Source organism: Notechis scutatus, chromosome 3 (genome assembly GCF_049901735.1).
Source record: "Notechis scutatus isolate UNSWTSFEM ecotype Mainland chromosome 3, rNotScu1.2, whole genome shotgun sequence".
Lineage (NCBI taxonomy): Eukaryota > Metazoa > Chordata > Lepidosauria > Squamata > Elapidae > Notechis > Notechis scutatus.
Window position 1 is genome coordinate 116,600,324 of NC_142011.1, and position 27,954 is coordinate 116,628,277.

The 27,954-nt window shown below is 39.2% G+C and overlaps 1 protein-coding gene across 4 annotated transcripts in view; it reads right to left on the minus strand.

Annotated features, from left to right (window-relative positions):
- SLC4A9 (solute carrier family 4 member 9) overlaps positions 1–26,467 on the minus strand; it is a 48,811-nt gene extending 22,344 nt beyond the window's left edge. For all 4 annotated transcript variants that reach the window (XR_015748747.1, XR_015748748.1, XM_087961034.1 and 1 more), the window contains exons 1-14: positions 25,837–26,467; positions 21,364–21,524; positions 18,343–18,492; positions 17,598–17,659; positions 16,194–16,351; positions 15,057–15,144; positions 11,619–11,773; positions 10,521–10,637; positions 10,139–10,313; positions 9,772–9,905; positions 7,923–8,194; positions 6,368–6,423; positions 4,965–5,159; positions 2,831–2,944 (exon numbers count right to left, since the gene is read on the minus strand). Coding sequence is in view for 2 of the 4 variants with exons in the window: in XM_087961034.1 (XP_087817160.1) it covers positions 2,831–2,944; positions 4,965–5,159; positions 6,368–6,423; positions 7,923–8,194; positions 9,772–9,905; positions 10,139–10,313; positions 10,521–10,637; positions 11,619–11,773; positions 15,057–15,144; positions 16,194–16,351; positions 17,598–17,659; positions 18,343–18,492; positions 21,364–21,524; positions 25,837–26,150 (2,151 nt within the window). In the remaining 2 variants the exon portion in view is untranslated. The remainder of the gene's footprint in view (positions 1–2,830; positions 2,945–4,964; positions 5,160–6,367; positions 6,424–7,922; positions 8,195–9,771; positions 9,906–10,138; positions 10,314–10,520; positions 10,638–11,618; positions 11,774–15,056; positions 15,145–16,193; positions 16,352–17,597; positions 17,660–18,342; positions 18,493–21,363; positions 21,525–25,836) is intronic.
- Positions 26,468–27,954: the final 1,487 nt, after the last annotated feature.

Here is a 27,954-nt window from a genome sequence, read left to right on the forward strand (position 1 = left end):
TTTAGATCTTAAATCCTTCATTTTCCTCGCTTTCTTCCTTCCTTCTTTCTTAGATGAATTTTGGGATTCATTGAAGATGGCGTCTTCATCTTCTTCTTGTTGTTCTTCAGCTTCCATCTGTATTGTCTGTTCATAGTTAACCAACGCCATTTCTAAAAAAAGAAAAGCTTTTTCCATACCATCCTTACAGGCTGCTTTTGTTTGCTCATATTCATCCCTCAGTTCCTCAAAAGAAAAAGCCATTATAGATCTTTTCTTTTCTTTTTCCCTCTTTCTTCTCACACCAACCAAAATATTCCAAAAGAAAAATAAGACAATCCCAAAGTCCACAATCCTCAATCAATCCAAGCCAAGCCAAAATTCCCCCTTTCTCTTCCAGGGGTAGTATCAGACAAAGGAAAAAAGAAAATTCAAATCTGTGTTTTGAAGCCTTATTAAGATTTTATTTCTATTTTCAAATCCTTAAGGCATCTCCTCCAACAAAATCCAACCAGATAAATATATTTTTGTCCTCTTCCTTCCGACTTATCCCAAAAAGCTAGTTTTACCTGAAAAAAAAAACAGGTTTCTCAATATCCATTTATTAATTCCGTCGGGGGGGAGAGTAAACTTTCCTTTCAGCACCTCAGAATTGCCGCTTATTTTCTCTTGTGGAAAGAATCATCCAAAAAGCCATCATTTTCAGGAATTAAATTAAATATATCTTAGAGTCCTGGGTCGACCAAGAAGACTTTCACTTTTAAAAACTTTCTCCTCTTCCTCCAGCGCATACTTGCCCAGCTGCCGGCTTCTTTGTGGCGGCCATTACGGACCGCCGCTGCACCGTCTTGGTAAAAGGAGGTTCTGCCGGCTAGGGAGGGGGTCTGCAGCACCCCCAAACCCTTTCCCGGATCCCCCCTACCTTCAGCTGCCCCTGCAGGGCAGCCTTGCTCCGCACCCTTTCGGATCGGAGCCCCAAAAACGGCTAGCGCGGCAGGGATCGCGCAGCTTCGCGAATCCCTACCGCTCGCAAAGCCGACAAACCGGAAATCCCCTTTCTTTTATTTTTCTTATATGTATCCATGTATTCATAACTATGTTTTTACTTATACCTATTATCTTGTAAGCAATTGACAAATAAAAATAAATAAAAATAAAATAACCTCATCAAGTTCTTAGAGAAACCTAGGGTTCCATACAACACACTTTGCAAAATGCTGCTCTGGGATATCTTGAGAAAATGCACTCTACAAAATCATCTGGTGCTAATAGCATCCACTCTAGGATTCCTAAAGATTACAAATATGAAATTGCTGACTTAGCAAGAAATAAGTTGGCTGTCAGCCGGATCTCCAGCCTGGGTTTTCCCTTTGATGCTTGCTTGCTATCAGCTGCCATAGTAACGGGGAAGGGGAGGCATGGCAATGGGGTTTGGAAAGTGTGAGGAATAGCCATGTGAACTAAAAAGGAGGTTTGCTCTCAAGAATAGTTGTGCTGCTCAATGCAGTTGTTTACACCCAGTCAAGGCCAACCATCCTAGAACTCCAGATGGATGAAATCACCTGAAGATGTGCTCCCACATGACACTATGCAGGATGTGGATTGGACATTCAGGCTGAGTCCCTGGGGGGGAGGGATTTGGGGAAACTTTCAATATGTAACTTTTGCGCCTTTTGGCTCAGATCTTGCCTTGCTTTCGCTGCTATCATTTCAAACTCAGTAAAAGTACCTCTTCTCTACCTCAGTGGAGTTGGGGGTTTTCAACAAGCAGGCCCAGTGCAAGGGAATGTCATTGTGGGATGTAGTTAATGTGCCTGTCAATTTTAAAAAGGGGCCCAGGGGAGATATAGGAAGTTGGAGACCAATTAGATTACTGTCTGCTCCAGTTAATAGGTAGAAATTACTGTATAATAAAAAATAACAAGGCACATAAAGGGAATATTCTTCTTGAAGGAAAATCATCATGTATTCCACAAAGATATTTAAATCCTGCCTCAGTTTTTTTGAGAGCATCAACTGAAATGTAAACAAAGATGGCCCTGGCAACACAAGTACACTTGGATTTTCAAAAAGGTTTTGACAAAGTTCTTCTTCATAGGCTCTTGAGTAAACTTAGCAGTCATGGAATAAGCGGACTTGTCTTTTTATAGACTGCTGTTTAAAAGTGCAAAAAGCAAATAAATAAACCGTTTCTCAATGAGGGAAGTTAATACTGTAAAGTTAATACTGTAAACTTCAAGGATCAGTACTGAGACAAGTGCTTTTTAACTTGTTTATAAATCATTTTGACATAGGGGTAAGTAATGAGAAATTACACTTTTCACAGCTGATATATAGTCAGTGAAGAGCAGTCAATATCTTCTCTAAGCTTCTCTTTCATGGTTATTTATTTTAGACTCTATAATGGATTTGTTAACAAGGGTGGGTTACTTTACACTTACTTAAATTGAAGTACCCTTTTCTACCAGAGTTCAATAAAATGATCACACAGAGTTGTTTTGGTGGGATTACATAAGAAACAGCTGCATTGCCAACTGGTCTGTATGGACAACTGAACAAGTATGGAACATCGAGGCAGATTGTTTACATGTTATATAATCACAGCAGAATATTATCTGCTCACATTTCTAACATTCCATAGAAGCATGTACCTGAAATACTCTGAGCTGTAGGTTAAATTCGAACATCAATAAATGCCTGCCAAAAGTAGACATAAAGCATTTCTGTAATGTTGCCTAGAAAGCTGTAGTAACTGGAAGTGACTATGAAGGAGTTGAGATTAGCTTGAAGGAGGCTATTCTAAGGCTGGGCTAAGAGCTCTTTTGTCTTATATTGATGTAACTGAACTTACCTGGAATGTGTTTGGCACAAGAAGCTTTGGTGTCTCTAATCCAAGAGCAGCATCAATTCCACAGAATATGAGGATTGCCAGAATAATGGAGAAATCGCCCACTAGCTTCCTTACCTAAGAAGTGAAATAACAGAATAACAGAATAGAATAACACAGTTGGAAGGATCTTGGATATCCTCCAGTTACCAATCTGGATAAATGGATGCCAAATCTCTTTAAAAAGCTCCAGTAATGGAACACCCACAACTTCTGGAATCAAGTCACTCCTGTTCTTCTCACTGACAGGATATTTCTCCTTAATTCTAGGTTGGATCTCTCCTTGATAAGTTTCTATCCATTACTTCTTATCTTACTATCAGGTAGTTTGGAAAATAGGCTATCAAATCACCTATAGTCCTTTTTTTGTGTTAAATTAGACATACCTATTTCCCATAACCCTTTATTGTGTGCTCTACCCTTCAGACCCTGTATCATCTTTGTTGCTCTTCTCTGCGCGCTTTCTAAACTTTCCACATCATTTTTGTATCATAGTGACCAAAACTGGACACAGTATTCCAAGTGTGATCTTACCAGTGCGTGTAAAGTGGTACTGGTTCTTCATGTGATCTTGATACTATTCCTCTGTTGATGAAGTCTAGTACTGCATTGTTGTTGTTTTGGCAAATGAAGCCCACTAGTGGCTCATACTGATTATCCGCTAGCACATCTAGATCCCTGTCAGAGTTACTCCTGCTGAACTAGGTACTACTACCCATTCTATATCTGTGCATTTGGTTTTTCTTCCCTAAGCATAAGGCCTTACTTTTCTCACCACTGAACTACATTTTGTTGGACAGGGTCCAGTGTTAAAGTTTGTCAAGATCCTTCTGGACTTTGAGCCTATTTTCTAAGGTGTTGGCTATTTGCCTCAGCTTGGTGTCATTTGCAAATTTGCAAATTTTCATTTCAAAAATGAAAAAGGCACAAGATTCACAAAAGAAATATAACAATTTAGAGTTCATCTCAGGAAACTACTAGACTTTCAAAAATTATGCAGGATTAAAATATTTTATACTAAAAAGCCCCAAAGTGAGACATATTTCTTCTTTCTACAAATCATGGTGTGAATATATATTGCATATGGCAAAGACTGAATGGCTTCAGAAGAAGTTTGCGAAGGCTTCATGGAAGTAAAACAACAATCCTAGGATTAAGTCTTACTGAAGATATGTTTTTCCCCCTGATTAAATAGGTAGGAAACTGCCTTTTAAGGTGATGGTGTGCATGTCACGTCTGAATGTTTAGCCATTGTGATTACTACTATTTTGTTTTTCCTGTGTGCTTTTCAATGAGTAATGAATAGATGTATAACAGAAGAAGATGATGATAAAGTTGGTTTTGATTCTGAGATTCTTATTTGTATGAAAGTTTAAAAACAGAGCTCTAAATCCATTTTAAATCTATATGCTCCTAGAAATAACATTAACTAAGATTCAATTGGTACTCCCAAATATCTGCCAGCCCATCATCTGCCAGTTTAATGAGCTTGCTCCTGGGAATTGTTTGCCTTATGTATCTTCTATAGTCCCTGAAAAAAACCCTGCTTGCCCAGTAGGATGCAATCACAATCACTCACAATAGGCAATCGAACAGCTCTTCCCAGCAATCAGCAGCTATTCATCACATAAACTTTTCAATCCATAGGTCAATGCATACAACTTTTTTCTTTACTGTTCTCTACTCTCTTTCTACCCAAAGAGAAAACCAAGATAGGTAAGAATGGGAAATTAAAGAAGATATGAAAACCGATGAGATGGAAAGAGGGCTTTGAGAAATAAAGGCAGAGGGCATGTGAACGAGGAAGAAGGAGGCATGCCAATGATCTTTTTGTCTTTCTCCATTCTCTACCTCTTCCCCATTTCCTGCAAGTTTCTACTTTTTTACTATGCAGGTAGGCCATCACTGTCCTGGTATTTTCCAATATGTTTAACTGTAGCTCCCGTCTATTGTCGGATAATTAGGTAATACCTGAATGTGTTGCAGGGTAGCCGTTACAGGAAGACAGAGTACACAACTTTACTCACAAGAAGGAAATATTAATTTATGTCATAAATTCAGTCAACATGTAATTAGGATAGGATAGATAGCTACTTACACCAGTGGGAAAATAGCGACTTGATTTAAATTTTTTCAGGGCCATAGCACAGAACAATGTTCCCAAAAACAGGATGAAGGACATGAAAGTGATGTCAGGCACGTAGTTGCAACTGTTGCCCACTAGATGGCCCCCTAGTTGCATACACTGATCCTTGGTCAGGAGAGACCAGTTACTCCATTCCACATCTGATTGCTGTGAAAAAGAAAGGATTGTGCCTCAGAGGAAGATCCCTGTTTGTCCAGGTAATGAGTAAACCACCACTCTTAAGAAAATATTTGGACTGTTTTTCCAGCGGCCTAAACAAGCTGGGAACTCAGGAAATTGTAATTCAACCAGTCTACAAGACTTCAACCAGACTGGGTCAAATTGTGACTGAATATGAGAGAAAATGATATGATTAGCTAAAAGTGGAAGAAGGATCATTGCTCATGCACAGGTTAATATGCTGCAATCTCCATTTGCTATGGGAATGTGGCTGGTATTTTGTCCTGTGTCATAACTGTTTTACATTTTAAGGCATTTGAGTTCTGTATTGGATTATTGCTTTCTCTGTTTTTAATCTACCCTCATTTAAAAAAATGTTCCCCATTTGGATTATTTTTTAAGCAAGCAACCAAACAAACAAACAAAGTGCATACCTGCCTAACCTCCATAATATACAATATTACAGGTAACCCTTGACTAATGACCACAACTGAGCCCAAAATTTCTGATGCTAAGCAAAACTGTTGTTAAGTTTTGCCCCACTTTATGACTTCTCTTACCACAGTTGTCAAATGAATCACTGCAGTTGTTAAGTTAGTAACAAAGTTGTTAAGTGAATGTGGCCTCCCCATTCCATTTTGCAAAAATGAAAGGTTGCAAAAAGTGATCACATGATCCCAGCACACTGCAACTATCATAAATAAATGCCAGTTACTAAGCATTCAAATTTTGATCATGTGACCACGGAGGTGCTGCAAACTTGCAAGTGTGAAAACCAGTCATGTCACATTTTTCAGTGCTGTTGTAATTGTGACTTTCTCAAGTGATACAGAATCATCAGCAAATGGTGGAGAAGTCCTCAGCAGCAAAACAACAACAACCAAAAGAGCAACACATCCCAGTTATCAAGTGTAAAATGACTGTAGTTCTCCAAGAGGTACCAAATCCCATCTGCACAAAACATGCGAATCACAACATGCTATGCCCTTCCTATATCTCAGTTTCCATTCTATTCTAGGGTAGTAGCGAAGTCTTGTATATTCCTTTGCTTCCATCTAGTGGTTGCCGGGCCTTTTGCAATACGTACAGTATATGGCTTTGCCTCATCTTTCATTCCTATGTGCAGTATTAAAAATAAAAGTAAAGGTTTCCCCTGCCCAGTCGTTTTAATTAATGAAAATAATCTTATTTGTTACCTGTTCAAAACTGCTGAGATTAGGGAATAGAGTCTGGTTCAGGACAGAGGAGTTGCCTGCAAGAAATCCAAGATATCAGCACTTCATTCTGATTTGTGCAATGCAAGGACTGGAGAGGTAAGAAAAGCAAGAACTTGGACAGAATTTTTGGATGTCTGTTTTGTGGCATCTTAAATATGTGTCCAAAAAACAGGTTGGTAACATAACAGAGATACATATTGTTTCTTGCCATAACTCTAAAGACAGGTTTGCATTATGGCCAGCTGTTAGGTGGACATTGTTATTTAAACATTTAAAAAAACAATGCAAGATAAACCAGGAAAGTTAGCAATATCACAGAAGATGCAACTGGAACTGCAATCTAGCTATATTTACAAACTATATTCTCCAGCCTCTACCCAGAACATCAAGGAAATACTGGATTTCCAAAAAGAAAATGACTGAAAGATGTAAAACAGAGGAACCTTTACTTACAAAGCTAGGCCCTATCTAAATGCAGGAGACTTAGATACTTGGACAAAAAGTGGATCCGACTGTGGAGGTACCTGCTTTTCTGTGTGGATGATTTCAAGTCCAATTAGGCTGCTTAGGCCAATCAGAGCTTTTCTTTGAAGTATGGGAGAACCCTTTTAGAACTTCCAGTTGGCATGTGTCAGCTGGGGGACTGGTTTAGGCTGCCTTGATCTACTAACAGGGACAAGGGCAAGACAGAGAAAACAAAAATAAACCACTGAAGATCAACCCAAAAGTATGTTGGTGACTACCTAAAACAGGGTATTACTGATTGCATCAAGATTTGGGGGTGGGATGGGGTGATTTCTCAGCTATATTTGATAAATACCCATGTTGCATTTTTAATACCTACTTGTAAATATTTTATTAATTATTAAGATTTGTAATGCATGGTCATGCTACGTTGCTCCAAGCACTGGAGGTATCTTTAAATTCAGTTTGGTCTGTACTTGAACTACATTTCAATTTTTTACAGTTGTTTTATACTTTTCATGTTGCTAATTATCTTGAAGTTATTGTGTGTGCATGTGTGTGTGTGTGTGTGTGTTATCGGTAGTCTTTGACTTATGACCACAATTGAGCCCAAAATTTATGTTGCTAAGCGAGATAGTTTTAAAGTGAATTTTGCCCCATTTTACAACTTTTCTTGCCACATTTAAGTGAATTGCTTCAGTTTTTAAGTTAGTAACATGGTTGTTAAGCAAATCTGGCTTCTCCCTTAACTTTGCTTGTCAAAAGGTCACAAAAAGGTGATTACATGACCCCAGGACACTGCAGCTATCATAAATACGCATCAGTTGCCATGCGTCTGAATTTAGATCATGTGACCATGGAAATGCTGCAATGATCATGTCACCATTTTCAGTGCCATTGTCACTAATTCAACTGTTGTAAATCAAGGACTACCTGTATATTATAACTTATAAATATGTTAACAGTTACTTTTCCATGTATTTGTCAAGAATTCTTGATGACTTGCCATCTAAAGATCACTGTTACTAGCCCGTCTTCTCATCCTAACATCACTGGCTGCTCATCTTACCTGTCTCAGTCAGATTGCAAGTACAGCTATACAAGGTGATGTCACTGATTTTATACTCCCAATTGACAGGGTAATGTTCCACCAGGGACAGCATCTTCTTCACAGCATCATAGATGAAAATGAAGCTGATGAGGGCACAGAAGCCTTCCTCAGTGAAGCGTGTGAAATACTGCACCAAGTAACTAGCTTCAGTAGCCACCAGGATAAGGCCAAAGAAGGCCACCCATAAGCCAATCCAGAGGCGGAGTTCTAAATAATCCAAGCTGTGGTCTCTGAGAGGAGGGAAGAGCCAAAACAGTCATATTCCTAAGTAGGTTAGTTTTTGAAAATGAAGCCTGAGCTCTTAGCCACATGGTTAGTCCATTTCTGGCAGGACTGCCCCCAAATCTCAAGTTAAGAGCCTTGTTGGCGCAGTGGTTAGAGTGCAAGCTACTTCTGCTGACTGCCGGCTGCAATTTGGCAGATCAAATCTCACCAGGCTCAAGGTTGACTCAGCCTTCCATCCTTCCCAGATGGGTAAAATGAGGACCCAGATTGTTGGGGGCAATATGCTGACCCTGTAAACAGCTTTGAGAGGGCTGTAAAGCACTATAAAGTGGTATATAAGTCTAAGTGCTATTGCTATTGCTAAACTGAAGAATTTCCCTTAGAGTGGCTCTCTTTTGCCTATTAAGAGACCAGATTCAATCACCAATAATGAATTCCCATGAGTAACTGGCTTTTATTGCCTTGCAGCTTGACTCACCTATTTGGGAAGTTAGCAAAAGAGGGTGAAATGAAGTGCCACTAACAATTTTTTATAGCAACCATCAAATTATTTCAGGGAATAAATTGAGGGCAGTGGAATGCCTCCATTAGGGAAGAACAGGCCCTTTCTTCAATGCTGGAGCTCAGGAGTCAGGGATTCTCCTTAGTTACACTATCAGAATACATTGAATATTACAGAACGCACTGTCAGGATATACTGAAATGCTTGTACAAAAGCATCCTTTCCTACAAGTTTATCTTTCCAAAGTGCTTGAATGGAACTCTTATTACACCCAACTAGTCCATTCTTGGTCTTCCTGGATGGTATATAGCCCACTATAGGTTCTATTTAAGGAAAGAATGAACTTGAAGGATGAGTAAGGCTTTGCCGTCATATTTAGTATCCTCCTTGCACTTGACCAGTTCAGAAGTAATTTACACAATCATAGCACTAACACTTAGACTTATATCTGTTTCACAGTGCTTTGTAGTCCTCTCTAAGTGGTTTAGACAGTCAGCATGTTTCCCCCAACAATCTGGGTCCTCATTTTACCGACCTCAGAAGGATGGAAGGCTGAGTCAACCTTGAGCTGGTGAGAATTGAATTGATGAACTGCTGGCAGCCGGCAGCCAGCAGAAGTAGCCTGCAGTATTATTGCATTCTGGCCACCACAATCATGTTGGAAAGAGAAGCTTGGCTGATTTTCTTGCTGCGAGCTGATTGGCTAAACCAGCCTTGTTTAGCCAATGTTCCACTTAACACTCTTGCAGAACAGCCTGGTTTGGCATACCTTAGTAAGATTTATCAAGTTGACCTGAATGCATATCAAATCACTGAAAAGTTGTGTGAGGTATTAAATCTATTTTGATTTTGCTATACTACAATTGTATTTTGTTCTAAATTACCAACAAGTAGCAATGTTCAAGGCAGAGGTAGAAAGACAGAACGACAGGTCCAGACTACAAGCATGAGTATTGGCTAGTCAACACGCACAGGCATTGCAAATCTTATATGATCCCAAATCATCTTGATAAGGCTCAAGGAAAGAGAGTTCATGAAGGCTTGCTCCCAGCATGCATACCAATATGAAGCACTACTTACTTGCTGAAGGAGAACAGAAGACGCTCAAAGACAAGGACAGGCCCAGTGCTACTCAGGATGGTGAGAGGCTGCCCAGCAAATAGGCAGAAAAATGCACCAGCGAAGGCAGTACCCAGGAAGCTTTCCAGGACACCCTAGATCATATGAGGAAGCACATGGCTTTGCTTGGTTGAACATTAGCAGCATACCAGCTCTCAAATAGTGGATACAAGTCAGCCAAACAGCATAATCACATAGCAATATGAAACTGTTTGCCTACTACCATTGGTAGGAACATACATAAGACTAAAGAAATGCAGACTGATATGGTGAGGAAAAATAATTGAAGTTACAGAAGGATCCTAGTCTATCAACTTTTTGTACAGACCTGCATGTTATCTGTAGCATCTCCTAGCATTCCTCCAAAGGTTATTGCATTGGTGACTGTAGCCAGGTAGATATAGAGGATGGCTGAGAGGCACTGGAGGCTGAGGCCATCAGAGAAGTCACTGCCATACCAAGGAGCTTTTCGTTGGATATCCTTGAATAACCCTCCAAATAGCCTGCAAGAAAAAAGACTTTTGTTTTTGTTTTTAATTGGAGTAACTGCTGGAATCCTGACATACAGTATATGTGTACTTTGGATAACTTTGGATATTTCTTTCTAAACTTGTACCCTTGGGGAAAAGAAAGAAGAGAATTCAAATTGATTCTGTTTTCAAGAGACATCCGTGCTTTAATTTCCCTGGCCAAACCTCTGTGAATTTTACCTTCCAGTCTTCTCCAGCTCTTCACTTATGAACTGGTGCCCATGAGCCTGTCGGTCATCCACAGCAGGTTTGTTTCCATTAGCATGAGGACTCCAGTCACGGATGCGCACGGAGATCCTGAGGATGTAACAGGCATAGTATGCAGTACAGCCGTTTTGTGTACACACGAGTCATATTGTAATGAAGGTGATTGATTCTGAGCTAGATATCATATTTTGGTTCTTACAACCAAACTCCAGCTATTCCTGTTATTTCCAATGCAACTCAATATGTAAGCAACGTATCAAAACACAATATTAGAGAAAGCCAATGTGGGATTCATATGTATTCTGAAGTGATACTGTAGACAGTTGTACTATTGTCTTATCACAGTATATCCCATTTCAAAGCAAAACAACAGAGCCACATGCTTCCGCATATGATCTTGTTTCTAAGAAATAATCAAACTGCACGAGAAAACAGATTTCTCACATGGTTAAGTTGCATATGATGAGTAACACAAATATATAAAAAAAAAAAAAAAAAAAAAAAATTAAAAAAAAAAAAAATTTAAATTTTTTTTAAAAATAAAATTTAGGTTGGTGTTTTTTTTTTTTAAATTATTTTTTTTTTTTTTTTTTTTTTAACCCAAAAAAATTAATTTTATTTTTTTTTTTTTATTTTTTTTTTTTTATTTTTTTTGGGGGGTTTTTGAAATATAGGTTTTTTTTTTTTTTTTTTTTTTTTTTTTTTTTTTTTTTTTTTTTTTTTTTTTTTTTTTTTTTTAAAATTAATTTTTTTTTTTTTTTTTTTTAAATTGTAAAAATAATAAATTTCTCTGAGAAGCAGAAAAACGGTGACATTTTCACAACCCCAGCCAACTGGATTACAGAGATCATTTTGACAGGTGAAGGAACAACACTTTTTTCAGCAACAGGTACAAACCTGGGAAAATGGGACATCTCAGCAATGCAGGTGCTTATGGGGCTATGCTTATGGATATCCAGGTACAGCATATAATTGTACAATACTTTCCACCTAAATTTTAATTAGATTCCTTTAGATTTGTCAAATGTGAGATACATTTGTCTCCATCTGCTTCTCTTTTCAGTAAGATACCTTTTCTGTGGCGAGGGCAAACTTTTTGGGGGGCAAATTCGAGTGGTTGGATCCCATTTGCCTGGTGGCAAGACGGTCAGCTCATCCAGAAATTCATCAATTCCTGCAACAAGGTCTTCAGTATCTTTTGCTTTCCAAACAATTCTCTGAAAAAGCTGGAAGGCAATATCATTAGTTCTAGGTATTCTTTATAGTATTATATTTCACTGAAAGTCAAATAATAGAAGCAAGACTGATGTATTCCCTATATGTTTTAAGGCATCTATGACATTTGAAATAATTGGAGTTTTAATTGTTAATTTAAATTCTTTTAAAGTGAGGGGAGTTGTTATCTACAGGAAACCTATGACAAATAAATTCATATTTTTATCCCAGAAAAAAAAACAATACAAACAGTTAAATATCACTGAGTATATGGGGAAAGATTCCTAGATAATTTTTACTTAAATTGCAGTTATGGTAATGGAAACTTTTACTTGCTACTTTCATGCCTTTCGCTTTTATCAGTAGATATACATATTTCTTTTAATTTCTTTAAAGGAATGTAGATGCTTAACTAAAAATTGAGAAAAGTAAAGTCCTACAGAAAAAAGTAAAGTCCTACACTTAGGCAAGAAAAAACAAAAATACACATATAGACTGGGTGGAAACCAGGCTCAATAGCAGTAACTGTGAGAGGGATCTTGGAGTCTTAGTGGACAACCAGCTAAATATGAGCCAGCAGTGTGTGGCAGCAGTCAAAAAAGCTAATGCAATCCTAAATTGTATTAACAGAGGGATACAATCAAGATCAAAGGAGGTACTAATACCACTCTATAAAGCCTTAGTAAGACCACACCTACAGTACTGCATCCAGTTTTGTTCACCACATTATAAAAAAGATGTTGAGGCTCTAGAAAAAGTACAGAGAAGAGCAACCAGGATGATTAGGGGACTGGAGACTAAAACATATGAAGAACGGTTACAGGAACTGGGCTTGGCTAGTCTAGTAAAGAAAAGGACCAGGGAAACATGATAGCGGTCTTCCAATATTTGAGGGGATGCCACAGAGAGGAAGGGGTCAAGCTATTTTCTAAAGTGCCTGTAGGCCAGACAAGGAATAATAGATGGAAACTGAACAAGGAGAGATTTAACCTGGAAATAAGAAGAAAGTTTCTGACAGTGAGAACAATGAACCAATGGAACAGCTTGCCCTCGGAAGTTATGGGAGCGCCATCACTTGAGACTTTCAAGAAGAGATTGGACTGCCATTTGTCAGAAATGGTGTAGGGTCTCCCGCTTGGGCTGGGGGTTGGACTAGATGACCTACAAAGTCCCTTCCAACTCTGATTATCTGTTAAATAGCATTATAGCTCCAATTAGAAAGTTATTAAATTTCCTTTTTATATCATGATATGATATATTTTATTACAGCTCTATTGTATGTTCTACATTAAAAGCTGCAAGTCATATCTGGTAATTATTAAGATGGTTATAATATTTTGACCCTTCTTCATGTGACTTTTTTATACTTTAGGATAATTTGAGTCTAAACGTAGCACATTTTTTTCTTTTGCAGAAGTAATGGGAAATTAGGGTTATATACTACTAATCAAATTTTTAACCCATTTAAGGTTTTTTAAACTTTATTTATATCTCACCTTTATTATTTTTACAAATAACTCAAGGCAGTGAACACACCTTCCTCCTCCTATTGTCCTCACAACAGCAACCCTGTGAGGTAAATTGGGCTGAGAGACAGTGATTGGCCCAAGGTCACCCAGTTGACTTTCATGGCAAAGGCAGGAGGAGAACTCACAGTCTCTGGCTTTCTAGCCTTATGCCTTAACCGCTAGACTAGACCAAACTTTTTCAAAGTTATTGCAAAAAGAATCTGGGTTGTCCAAATTTGCAAAATAGCAGGTGAAACAGGACAGAGCAGCTGTGAACAATATTGATTGGACTGATTGTGTAAGTAATTGGCTTTGCCTGGATTATTGCAGCACATTCTAATGGGGCTACCTTTGAAGGGTAATTGGAAATGGCAGCTAATGCAATCGTTTGCATCACATGCTCATATGACCTTGCTACTTCAAGAGGTACAAAGGGTTGCAGGTTAGCTTCTGGGTGCAATTCAAGGTGCTGGTAGTTATTGCTAAAGTCCTATATAGCTCAGATCCTGAATATCTGCAAGACTGCTACTCTTGGGTGTAGATACCCATCCAAGAAGACTGGGTACAAGCAGGTCTTGTGAGTTGTTATTGCAATGTTGCTCCTTTGCTATTGGACATGAAGTGATGGTCTTCCTATTTATTTAGGTTGATATATGTTCAGATTTTGATTTTATACTTTTATGTTTACAAACTGTAGATGCTCAGAGCCTGTTCTGACCAAGGCTTCCTGAGACAGTAACAATCACATGCTGTTCCCAAAAAACATTGTTTTAATTTCAACGACTGTGAATTATATGCATTCACAGCCTGTAATGAGTCCCAAACAGTTTATGAATAGTCCAACAGAAGTCTCTTATCCTCTTTCAGGATAAGGCTGATAAGCACCCACCTTTATCTCCCTTGAAATGCTACCAACGACTAAATTGTCAACTAGCTGTACAAGGCCAAATGGAACACAAAGTCAACACGGAGCTTCAGATTTTAAACCGACCAGAATGAACAGAGTTGCTTCCTGCAAAGGCTCATGTCCCTTTGCTCCTCCTTTATGTCTTATGGGAGGGGCCAATCATCTCCAAGCCTTACTCCCAAGTCGCCCTTTTTGTCTTAACTGTTCTTGCCTTCTGGCAGCTCTGCGCAAGCGCGCACTGGGAACAGGCTCCCCCTGTTTCTCTGCCTCGCTGATGTCAGATTCTGGAGGCTCTGGAGTCAGCGCATAACTCTCAGGTGGTCCTGGCCCCATCTCTGTGTTGGACGCAGATCCCTTGTCTGAGCCCTCCCCAGACTCCAGGACAAGCCCACATTCCTCCCCACTGTCTGACTCTGCTGCCAGCTGCGCAGGCTGCTGGCGGACCACAACAGAGCCATTAGCCATTGGAATGACAAATGAGAATAATGAGTGATTTTAATATCACATGATACTAGATTCATAACTGGAAGATTATTCTATAAAAAGCATTCTATGCATCTTTTCCTTTGCTTAATGGGGCCTGATTTTATACTAGTACAAGATTTATATATTTTTAATCACAAACATTAAACATTTTGAAGAATCATTTCCAAGTCATAATACCTACATTTTAAGAAGATTACATTTCTCTAATTCTCGTGTATGAAAGAATAAATTAAAGACAAGGCTTCTATGGCCAGATTTACTCTACTCCTTTTCTTGACAACTAGAAGCTTGGTCTTGGACATGTTGAACAATTGCTGTCTTCTCTTCTAAACATTAATGCCATCCTGCTCTATCCTAATTTGACAAGGGAAGTTCAGCCGCAACCAAACTTACTTCATCTGTTAAGAGAGTTGCCATTGCTCTGCCAATTTCATGGTAGGCCTTCAATCTGGCTCTGGGACCCAACAGGATGAAGAGGAATCTAAAAACAAGTACACAAAAGTCATAAATGGCACCGCTATATATATAGAGCCTTTGAGAATGGTCAGTGTACAAGAAAGTAAGGATGTCAGTAATAAATACGCCCATGCCCATTTTCCTTGAACACAGAGACCAGAATACTATACCAGCTAAATAGCTGTGAAAGGGCGGCGGGAGGGGGGGCAGGCACTGGAAGACTTGAAATGAAAAATAGAGTTTAGATGCCTGGTTCCTGCACTGGTCCATTCTTAATCTGGAAGAACTTTTGAGTCTTTTTGTCTAAATTGTGCCATATAATCACAAGGGAGAACACAATTGCCCTTGAGCCTAGCTATAACAGAGAGCCTCAGATACCATAAAGACTTGGCCTCTTTCCATAACTGTAGTTCTAGGCTTGTTCCTCCATTTGGTGAGAAATTACATCTATTATTTGGCCTTATTGAGTCTACACTCTGTAGTTCACAAACGATGGTTTGTTATTTATATTACGTGTGAACTCAGGCTTGTCCTTAAATAAGTCTTGTGTTGGGAACTCAGCCGTCATCTGTTAGGCCTGGGATACGAACAGCAACTTAGCTTGTGCTTTCACACACTCAGAAGAATTTTTCAGAAAGGCCAGAAATCGAAAAGGATCATTTAGTTGGTAAAAATCAAATCCAGTCCAATGGCACAAGGCAAGAATTCAAATTCAAGCATTCCCCATAGCTTCTTTCTGAACATACCTAACCACTCAGAGGATGGAAGACTGGGAAGCAGAGATGCATTGACGCAGACACATTTTATCTGGCTGATATATTAATTAATTTAGGCAACAACCAACTGCCACAACTGAATGTTTAAGTGTAGGAGTGAGCAAGCTGAAGTCCTCTAGTTATATATCAGAAGAAAGTTGGCTCTGTTAATTTCCAAAGGTAGCTTGATCTGAGATACTTGATGCTAACAGTGTATTGCTCCATTCAAGCATACAGTATTGGCCTGAAATGTGCTATTCCACTAGAAGTCCTTAACAAAGATCATCTGACCCCCCCTTTTTTTATTCTTTCTGATTACCTGCTAGGAAAAGCAACTTCAGTCAAGCTTCCAAGAAGCACTGAGTTTTGCAGGCGCACAAAAGCAATGAAGGGCTTTTCTAGGAAAGAGACTTCTCCTACAAGAATGTTGGCCACTTCGGTTCCAGCTGGAATTTTCTTGTTAAACCGATTTTTTAGCTGCAGTGAAAGGAAATTAAGAGTAAGAAATCAAAAACTATTCTCGAATTTACAACTACTGTATCATCCTTACATTCATGTGGTCATAATTCAGGTGCTTGGCAATTGGCTCACATTTATGATGGTTGCAATATTTTGCCACTGTGGGATCATCATTTATCATCTTCCCAGCCGTTTTCCAAAAGCAAAGTCAATTTTGGGAAGCTAGAACTGCCACTTGAATCCAGGGTTTTACAGGTTTATATGGAATGTTGGAACGTTACATTAACACCACACATCTCTTATCATGATATGGCTTTCATGATATGAAGATTACTTGCACGATATGGTCACCTGCTTTCTGTGCAGCACCCTGTTTAGTTGTTCTATTGTACCCAACTCTTCTGGTCTTGATTTTTAATCCGTTCCCAAACTCCCACATAGAGAATCTTACATGTCTGACGTTAGAATGCAGTGTTATTCTTATAAAAATAAAATTATATGCTAGTCTATTACCATAATAAAAATTGATAAAATTATATTTTTGTAAAATAAAAGGGTGAGAAGTGTTTGTGGCTTCTTGTATGCTGGATAAAAGTATAAAGCTTCAACTTTCTGAATGTGGTAGACCTCAAACCAAATTGGACAGGTTGGGCAAACAGGGGAGAAAATAGGAGTTTGGCAAGAGAGTCAGAAGAGATAGAAGGAGAGGAAGAGCTCAAACTGATGGCTGCTACTCTGCTGATTGACAGCAGAAATCATCTTGAGAAACTAGAGATTGTTCTCCTGGTGAATGATTCTATCTCCAGAGGAACTAAGGCAGATGTGCACAGATCCAAAATAGGGTTGCGGAATACATGCTGCCTTCAGGTGCTGATATCCAATACTTAATAGAAAGCTAGTAAAATTATTCAAAGCCATCAGCTATTATTCTTTCCTAATCTGAGTAGGCAAAATAAAAGTGCAAGTATTTGGTTTGGTTGCACTTTATGTGGAAATGATATGGATGTCTTTGTCAATTACAAGTTAAATATGAGACAGATTGTGAATTGCTCAAAAAGCAAGTGCTACCTTAAATTCATTAATAGGACTACCAAGCCTGGATCAGAGGAAGTAATTTTTCCACTCTGCTCTGGTTAGACCACACTTGGACCATTATGTCTAATTTTGCTGTTTGGGTGTCTTATAGGAATATCCTTCACTCGATAGCTCCACCCCACCCAATCATCCCCCCCACCCAATTTTTACATTTAACACAGTTGCTTACCTGTTCCATTAATGGTACCTCTGAGACCTCACACTTTGCATCTGAATGTCTCTTAGCCCTATCTGCAACATTTTAAAAATAAAAGATCAATGATGCTTCATATTGCTTAAATTTTATGAATTACTTCAACTGTAATTGCAATTTTAATTACAATGGATTATAACCTTCAAGTCTTTTTAACTATTTTAACCCAACCTATAACAATTTTAACAATATACTGAACCTTTGTACATGCTGTTGTTGCTGACTTCAGTTTGTACTGCTTTCAGCTTTACCACCCTCACATTCATCTGCCTTCAGAATTCTTGCCTAACTTTGCAAAAAGACCAGGTCTATATTAGCATTGTAAGAATATTGTACTCTCTTCTGAGAGTCCTTTCCATTCCATTCTGTCAATGCTTCAGGGTATCTCTATAATGCATGCTTGTTTCCTGCTGTTGTAATTACAGGGACAAGAAAGTATCCCTGACAATACTCTTTAGCATGCTTTTATTAATGGAAGAAGTAAACCCCATTTATGTAGGATAACAGGTTAGGCCTCAAAGAGGCAATGGGATGCATAGTTTAAAAATGTGCTGACAAAAGCTGGACCAAATGCTGTACTGCTACCATTAACAGGCAAACATCAAGTGTTCAACTATGTAGATTTTCCTGCTGCTTATGTCTGACACACGAGGGGGTAGGTACATAGCATCTAAGCTTCATATTTGAATTGGCAGTAAGAACAAAAATGCTAGTTACTTACCAGCACAAGGGGACACACCCATCTCAAACAGCAACTTCAGTTGAGATTTGGTTGCATGATGGTAAGGTTTGAGGAGTAAGACATAGGTAAGTTTCTTCAAGAGTTCCGGCTTGAAGGCCTGTTTCTCTATCTGAACCTCAATCACTTTCTCTTGAAGATAAAAAGAACACATCAATCCCTTTTCTGCAATCGTATCTACCTTTTGAACTTTATTGAAAGGCATTTTATATCAATAATTCTCTATTAATTAGCAATGGTTTTAATAAAATAGAAATAAATCCATATACTGATTCAACTGGAGGTAAGGGAATCCAAATATTTTAATAACAATATTGATTCCCTGACTAAATTAAACCTGAAACCTTTAAGATTTAATGTAACGGGAAAAATACTCCCCAGTGACCACAGTAGGATGGAGTTTCTGGAATGTATCTAACTTTTCTGCACCATTTGTTCTTCTGTTGCCTCCAGAAGTTGTGAACGTTCCAATACTGGACATTTTTAAAAAGATGTTGGATAACCATTTGTCTGAAGTGGTGTAGCATTTTCTGCCTAAACAGGGGTTGGACTAGAAGACCTCCAAGGTCCCTTCCAACGCTGTTATTCTATTCTGTTCTGTTGTGTTCTGTTGCCTGATTTACATGCTGTAGTACCTATTTTATACACAATGGACTAAGGCAAAGTATAGTTTAAAATCATATTGTTGAGGTTCATTTAACTTTCTAAGCCAAAGCCAAACAAACCTCACTCTGGCTCAATGTGATATGTGATGTGGGTTTGGCATGCCATGGCTTTCCCTCAAATTTGATTAGACTAATAAAGCACAGTTCTTAAGAGCTGGTGGTGTTTCTGTTTTTCCAAATCAAGTGTGGGTCTGGAGATACGTTTGCATAGGTCTTCTTCTGGATTGATATGGAGCAGACTAAAAAAAATGTAACTCTGATTTGGGACAGATTACATTGTCTTTCTAGACCCTGAGAATACCCTATAGCTGCAGCTCAAGAAGCATAGATATTTTGCATATTTTATTTTACTTATCCTAGTGGCATTAGAAACAGAAATGGCAAGTAAGGGAAATCCTCAGGTTCTCTCCTAAAAGATATCCTGAAAGCAACAAAGACACCATAGCCCAGTGTGAAAAGTTTAGGATAATAATTGCCACAAACTTTCTCTCTCTCTCTCTCTCTTTCTCTCTTTCTCCCTCTCTTTCCCTCCCTCCCTCCTCCCTGCCTCTGCCTTTGCCTCTCCTCTGCTTTCCCTTGACTGAAAGGTTTTAGCGTACTTCCTACAAGAACAGTCATTTTTTTCTTTTTTTCTTCCCAACACAAGGAAGTATTTCCTTGGGGCTTTCTGAACATAGTTGTTTTCTTGCAGTCATTTCATTGCCAAAATAGGAAACATCATCAGTGCTAGAAGGGTTTGCTATCATTTTATGTTCTAGTGCAATGATGGCTAACCTTTTTGGGCTCCCATGCTGAAAACTGCACTCATGCTCATGCGCGTGCTTGCATGCCAGCACCCACACAGGCAATGTGCACACACACACCCACGCCCCCTGCACAGGCACGTGCCCCCCTGTGCGCACCTCAGCAGTGCAAGTCTGCGTATGTGCACGAGACCCTCCCCGCATGCACCGCGTGTCTCTGTGCATATACACGCATCTCCTGCACACCTCCACCCCTCGTGCATGCATGCCAGATCCCGACAATCAGCTGTCGGGGGCAGGCGGCATGCACACATACACAGTAGGGCTCTTCTGGGCAACCTCTCACGTGCCGGCAGAAGTGGCACTGCATGCCACTTCTGGCATGCGTGCCATAGGTTCACCATCACGGTTCTAGTGGCCTGCCCTGTCAGTGTTCATGGGAATGGTTTTGGTGGTTTCTTAATTAGGCTGTATTTACTGTTAGCTTGCTTGTTTTTTTATAAGAAAATAATTTACACAATCCTATATTTCATATCATGCATATTTTTGAGGAAAGTACTTGTCCCTTTTAAAGCATCCATGGCTAGATATTTTGACAGGCTTATTTATATACATACATTCTGCTAAATATTGCCCAAGTAAATGAAATGGAAGATTCCAACCAAGTTTATGTTAGCTTTTGCTTAAAAATATGTGTCTCCATGCAAAAAAGCGAGAGAGCCATCGTCCCTTGCTTTTTTAGAAAAAGCAGTAGAAGGATTTAACAGTGCACAAGAACAAGGAAGAAAGGGAACAAGAAGGTGTCCCGAGATACAAGGCTATGGGAAGTTCAAGATTCTTTGAGGTTTGCATTTTGCCGTCATAGTGAATAGGGAAGTTTGCAGGTGACAAGAAGAATAAAAAATTCTCAGTTGTAATCTAATTCTCAGTGTTTCTTTCCTGTGTGCTTCTTTTCCATTATACCATTAAAATTTTGAAAATATTACATAAGTAAATTCAAAGCTTTAAATGGAACCTGTAGAAAAATGGACATCAAATGGACCCAACCAAAAGTAACTACTTGAATTAGTTAATGATACAGCACAAGATAATGACTGCTGATCGAGAGAAATGAAATTCCTACCCACTTCCCCAGCTCCGAAAGTGAAATATATACAAGTCGTGGATTTTCACTTTGACAGAGCTGCATAATTGCTTATTTCCTCTTAATTTCTACATTGAGAGAAACCCTTTCAAGTGGTAAAGCTCCCTCATAAAGAGCTGAGGAGAAACCATACTGAGATCCTCTCTGCTCTATTCAAATTTCCCTTAGCTAATCAGGAAAAATGACCATGTTCAGCTGAATGGTTCATTGCACACCAACTTATCTGAAATTAAGCAAAACATTTAGATTCTTTACTTCAGTAGAACTTCAATCAATGCAGAAGCCCAGAAATAAACCATCTTAAATCCGTATAAACCATGCAATGCCAAAGCTTACAGTGAGAAAAACAGTAATTAAGAAAGTAGTGTTTTCATTTAAAAAGTTGCTTTTGTTCAAGAATAGAAGATGCCTCATGAAGGACAGATTATTTTTTTCCCATGCTTCTACATACCAACTATTTGTTTAAAATTATGTGCTTCCAAGTCTAGAAGAACAGCTCCTTTTCTTATACACGTCCTAAGTTCAAACAAACTATGAAGGGGCAGAGTTGTAACGTGAGGCTTGCTCCAACGTTCTCCTCCATCTTCTACTTTTTCTTCAAACTTTATCCACCTGCAATAAAATACCTTAATTTAAAAAGTAATTAAATCCCTTCTTCACAGTACAATTTGTATTTCCATTTATGATTTATCCATCACAAGGAATTGACACCAATTTGATGGCACACAAGATCATGGATCATTAAAGTATTACTTTTCAAATAAATATACTGTACATCATTGTTTTTTCCTCTCTCAAGCTCAAGGAAGAGAAAGATTCTAAACTGAGCATGGACATTTTCAGGACCCTTTCTTGTAATTACCAAAACACGGTCATTCTAAAGAAATCTGTCAGGAAATTGCTGAATTACTTGTAATTTTTTTTAGAATGTCCTCCTCACAAATTACACACAACTTATCAATAGTAAAATAGCTGCCTAAAGTCCTCACAAACCTTAGGCAGCTATTTTACCATTGTTAAATTGGTGAAGAATCAGGGGAAAAGATCTTCCCCTTCCAAAGACATTACCAACAATAAGGTCCCATCCTGCCCTGGATGATTATATTCTGGCCCTGGGAAGGATATTATCACTGAGACTGGGGTAGGATCAATAGGAGATCTAACAGTGCAAAAACAGTGGCTGAGTGCAAAAATCTCTCAGCTGACATCAAGTCTGAACCTTTGTTGCACAGCTCAGCTAAGGTCACCAGCAGGCAGCTGATCCTCACCAAACAGCAGTCAGCCAGGCTATTTTCTAAAAGCAGTGGCTGAGATGCTGAACTGCCAGTGGTTGGCTGAGGGAAGGGGCTTCTTGGAGTGTCTGGCTGCACACTTCATAGATCAACTGGAGCTCCTCAAGGGCTATTTGCTGTTATGCAGTTTGTGTGAATATAGACAATTTGTACCAAAGGCATAGAAATGAGCCAAGGCTTCTTCTCACCAAAACTACTGGGACATTTTCCAGTCAAAAACTTTCACATATGCATTTACCATAGGGCTGTGTATGCTACCCGTCATTTACTTCTGTACCTGTGCTATTGTTACTTAGGGGCCAAAATGGCCATTAACATCTTGTCTACCACCTTATCTAAAAGAAAAGGGAAATATTTAATACTAAAAAGAAAGTTGAGTGCATTACACGCCAAAGCTGATGAAGGATCTTCAGACCTAGAATTAGTTTTTCACCTGGATGAATCTATTCTACACAACATAACAAAGAACGTAAAAGGGTTTTCAATTTTGGTCATAAGTCAAGGACTACCTATACATAGAATATGAGGAAAGGAAGAAAACATGTAAGAATAACATAGCTTTAGAATAACTTAGAATAATGTTCAATTTTGAAAAGTTACTTGCTTTCATTTATTAAACTATTAATGAAATATGACTCAACATGCGAAGAGATAAAAGATTGCACAATTATAAATATATGTAAAAATTGAATGTAGTAACAGGGATGAAACAATGGGAATTTTAATGAAAGAAGGGCAAAAAATGGTACAATATGTTCTGTTACTGGCAATTCCTATTAGAATGAAACAAAATTTGAAAGCTGAATTCCATTTGCATTTTGTAATGTTCCAATTAAATTTTATTAAACAGGAATTCCTTCAAATTATACAGAATTACTTCTATGTAACCACCGCAATAGTTTTATATGCTACTTATTCAAAAGAATATTCAATTCCTTTCTTGAAAGAATAGTTATCCAAGTTCTGGATGCATGCTTCAATGTGAAAATAATTTTATATTTAAAAAATACATTTTAAAAAAAATAGATCTACAGAGGACGCTATAGCCATCACTCTTCAAACTGCTCTGACTCATCTAGAACAGCGGGGTGGGGGGCTATGTGAGGATGCTTTTTGTGGATTTTAGCTCTGTGATTAACACAATTGTTCCACATAGACTAGTGTCTAAACTTCTGGACCTTGGGCTTTCTAATTCAATCTGCCTTTGGATTATGGATTTCCTGTCTGGCCGCTCACAGAGGGTCAGATTAGGTAATCATACCTCTTCAGATCTTATTCTTAACACCGGTACACCACAGGGTTGCATGTTGAGTCCCTTACTCTATACTCTTTATGTGCATGACTGCATTCCCACTCACACTAGTAATACTATTGTTAAATTTGCAGATGATAAAACAGTGGTGGGACTCATCTCCAGGGGGATGAGTCTGCCTACCGAGATGAGGTGGACTGGTTGCTTTGTGGTGTGGAGACAATAACTTGGTCCTCAACACCAATAAGACCAAGGAGCTTATAGTGGATTATAGAAGGAACAGATCAGACATCCAGCCCTTGCTTATCAATGGAGAGGCTTCTAAGAAAACAACAACTGAATGAAAAACTGCTGGTGACCTTCTACCGCTGCACCATAGAGAGCATTTTAACATACTGCACCTCTGTATGGTTTGCCAATTGCACAGTGGCAGATAGGAAAGCGCTCCAGAGGGTTAGTGTCATTGCCCAGAAGATCATTGGTTGCCCTCTCCCCTCTTTGGAAGAGCTCTATAGCTCTCACTGCCTTAAGAAAGTTCAAAACATTCTCAAAGACCCATCTCATCCTGGGAACCCCTTTTTTTGAACTATTACCATCTGGCAGACGGTACAGAATAATAAAAACAAGGACAAATAGGCTGAAAAACAGCTTCTATCCCAGGGCAGTAGCTCTTTTGAATTCTGCTGTATAGGTGCAGTGTTGGTGTGGTGTTGGGGTTCAATGTGTGAAAGGCGAAGGATGTTTGTTTGTGTTTATTTTCATGGTCATGGTCATTGTCATGGTCATGATGTGCACTGAAGATGGTGTTAGATTTCGTTGCATGAGGTACAATAATAAAGTAAACTAACTAACTAAATGTGATGTAAAATAATTCTAACTAGAAATAATTTTTGGACTACAGTTTAATAAGGACTCAATTGTAGGGTTTTTCTGTGTTTAAAGTTTCAATCTTATGGAAAATTGAATTTTTAGTCTTGTTCCAATTGATTATAGTTCACACTGTAGGTAATGATTTAAACTTTGTTAACCAGGCTTTCTTAGTTTTACAGCTAACAGCAATTTTAGTTTTCCTTTAAAAATGATGTGTCCATAAGTTTGTGAGCAGTTAATGATATGTTGAAAACAATATTATTACCAAAATTTTAGATACATTTTTTACTTATCTGCATCTTCCTGTGTTCTACTTTACATGTATTTATATGGCTTGTGGTTTATATTCTTTTAAAGATGGTTTTAAAAAACCTTTAAGAGGAAGAAGGAGAATGGTTTAACTTAAGTTAATTATATACATTGATACAGAACTTTGATTCAGCCTGCAGGTTCCAAGAGGTGACAGTTCCTGACTGATTTAAATAAACTCAGACCTTGAGAAGTTGTTTAAAAAGTCCCAGGAGGAAAGCAGTGGCAAATCAGTTCACAATCCTGTCTCTTACAGGACACTTCACTGCTCTAAGGGAATTTCTTCATCACTGAGTTATAGTGCTCTCCACCCATACCTTAGCTAGCAGGTATCTAGTTTAACATGCAATTGGGTTCCCCCTTGCCAGTCCCTATCATGCTCCATACTGAAATGCAAGTGACAAAAGGTCTTCTGTTCACATCTGTGCATGCAAAGAGAAAAAAGCAGGGAAAAATGGAGGGAGGCAGCAGAACTTCCCACTGGTGAAGGAGATGGGTAATTGTAGGTTCTGGGACTAAAATGGCCTTATTGGTAACACTTTTGTGTGTAACTTTAAAATGCAGTGAGTTAACTCGGTTCGTTTGGAATGGGGTCATGGTGTTCAGCTTCAGAGCTTTGTTCTGACAGCCCCACTCCTTTTTAGCACCCGTTCATCCTTGCAAGCTAAGAGCAGCTAGGCAAGTGTCCTAGACTTAGTCCCAGGGGTGGGCTGCTGGGGATTCGCAGGGGTTCGGGAGAGTTCTGTGCAGTTTGGAGAACCCCCAAATCCCACTCCTGGCTGGCCCTGCCCACCCCTCCCCTCTCCTCCCAGGAATCCCCACACGGCCCATTTTGGATGCAGGTAAGTGCAGGCCACGCACAGAGGCTAGGGGAGGGGGAAAAACAGGCGTTCCGGAAGTTCAGGAAGGCCGGAAATGACCCTGTTTCCAGCTTCCAGAGAGCCTCTGGAGCCCGGGGAGGACATTTTCGTCCTCCTGGAGGCTCAAGGAAAGCCTCCGGAGCCCGGGGAGGGCAAAAATGCCCTCCCCAGCCGTGGTGCAGGAGGCCGACTAGGCCACATCCACCATGGCCACACCCACACAGCAACCGGGCAGAGAACCCTTTGTTAAAATTTCCGAAGTCCACCCTGACCCCAGTAAAAGAGGGGCTGCTGCAAGTAAAGGATGGGTTTTATCTCTACCTTTGTCTCTGGGGACTTACCTGGCAGTTTGCCTCCATTCCTGTCCTTCAGCTATACTGAAGAGCTCGGAGAGCTGTATAAATAGTACGGGACAGCTTGCTTCTTCATTCTTCTCCTCCTGTCTCAGGATCAAGCTAACCCTCTCAGCTGCTGAAGATGTGCTAGAGCTGAAGATACTTCTGCGAACTGCTTGGCAGATGACCACAGAATTTATGCTGGAGGGTGCCCGGTCTGCACTGCTGCAGTTGCTCTTCGTGTCAGACTGAGAAATTAAATCTCCTGTCATTGCTGTGAGACAGTCCCCTGTTGCACCCACTCGCCTTGCTTCAGACATTCTGAGATTAGGGCCGACAGCTCTTCCTTCAGCACACTATTTCTGGGCCTCCCACTCCTCTCTTTGACAAGCAGTTTGGTCCCAGTAGAGCAGAAGCTGAACAGAGCCAACAAGTCATCCTGTCTTTATAAGGGACTGGAGCTTGTTCAGACCAGACCCACAAAAATAAATGACAGCACCACCCCAAACAATATTGCAAGGAGAGAAGTTCAGCCCTGAAGAAACCAGTCTGCACTCACTTTGACAGCTTCATTCTGCCCATTTGATCAGAGCGTGCTCACCTCACATAGAGGAGGCTCGGGCTTGTTTACAACTGTGCACTATTTGAAGCATTGCACAGGGCAAGCTGTCCTGCGAAGCAGAGAAACTTGAGACAAGAAAAGTGTTAAGGTGGGGGGTAGGAAAAGAGTAGAAATCTGATGCATCTGAACATATGTAATGCAGAGAAAGTTGAAAGGTTTCCAAAAAGTAGAGAAATTGGGGCTGTTTGAATAACAATGAATTACCCAATGTGGAGAGATGTAAGCGACTGCCTGGGAATGTTTACCTGGCCATAAATGTATTTCTGGATGGCTGAACTAAGACCAGACACAGATCCATCCCCTCTAAATCCATGTAATAAGGGAAGCTGAGACTCCCTGCTCAAATCATGACCATGACATTTAAGTAAATAAGCAATAAAATTATAGCCTCATTAACACTGTTCACAGAGGTCAGGATAGTTTTTACAGGATTGTATGAAGTCTCCTAGGGACAACTGTTTTGGTCAATCAGGTCAACTCTGGCTCCAAAGGAATTCAGGAATAAACCCATGTTTTCTTGGCTCAACAGTACCTACTTTCTGGAGCAGTGTATGCGTATCTGATCCAAAGTCATCCTGCTGGCTTTTGTGCTTAAGACAGGACTATAACTAAGAGTTTACCAGTTTCTAATCCAGTGTCTTTAATCACTATACCAAACAACTATATGGGAGTTGTTTCAAATAACAGAAAATACTTAGCTTGGGTTTTAGATTTTGGCAGTGGTTTGCTCTTGTTTCAATTTAGTTTCTGAACATTTCATTATCAGACTAGGTAACATCATCAGGATTTTCTTGTCCTATTCTCCTTAGTTTATAAATGTCTTGTGTGCCAGTGTGATCAGTTGGCTGCGTGACTGGTTAACAAACATTAACAAGCATATTGATCTAGATCCAGTTTATGAATATGTAAGAAACCAGACCATTTGAACAATCAATCAACAAAAGAACCAATCAGCTGCTCAGAATTTAAATATAGTTCCAAACAAACAACCAATCACACAACCAACTGACCACACTGGCATACAAGACATTTATAAACTAAGGAGATTAGGACAAGAAAATTCTGCTGCTGGTGTTACCTAGTCTGGTAACAAAATGTCCAGAAACTAAATTGACTAAGTTTTGGAGAGCAAACCACTTCCAAAAATTATACTTGTTATCAAACTTGCAAGAAGAGAACACACGTGTCTTCTGGCATCTGAGAACTGTTCATTTAGCAGGTAGGGTAGGATCAAATTAGACCAAACTGATGTTGAATTTCTTATCATATTTGTTTGTATTTCATATTTCTTAACATCCCATCTCCCTCCCTTTTAAGGTAATAAAAGGGGGAGGAGGTATTTAGGTTTTTCCTCTGTGCCATAATTCTAATGAAATAACCTACATTGGGCTGTATTTAGCATCTTAGTATTATGTAAGAAAGCTCATCCTCCCCCATAGCTGAGTATTGCAACCTGGAGAGGATGAATATTCTGGATTAAACACGGGGAAGCTGTCTTTGAG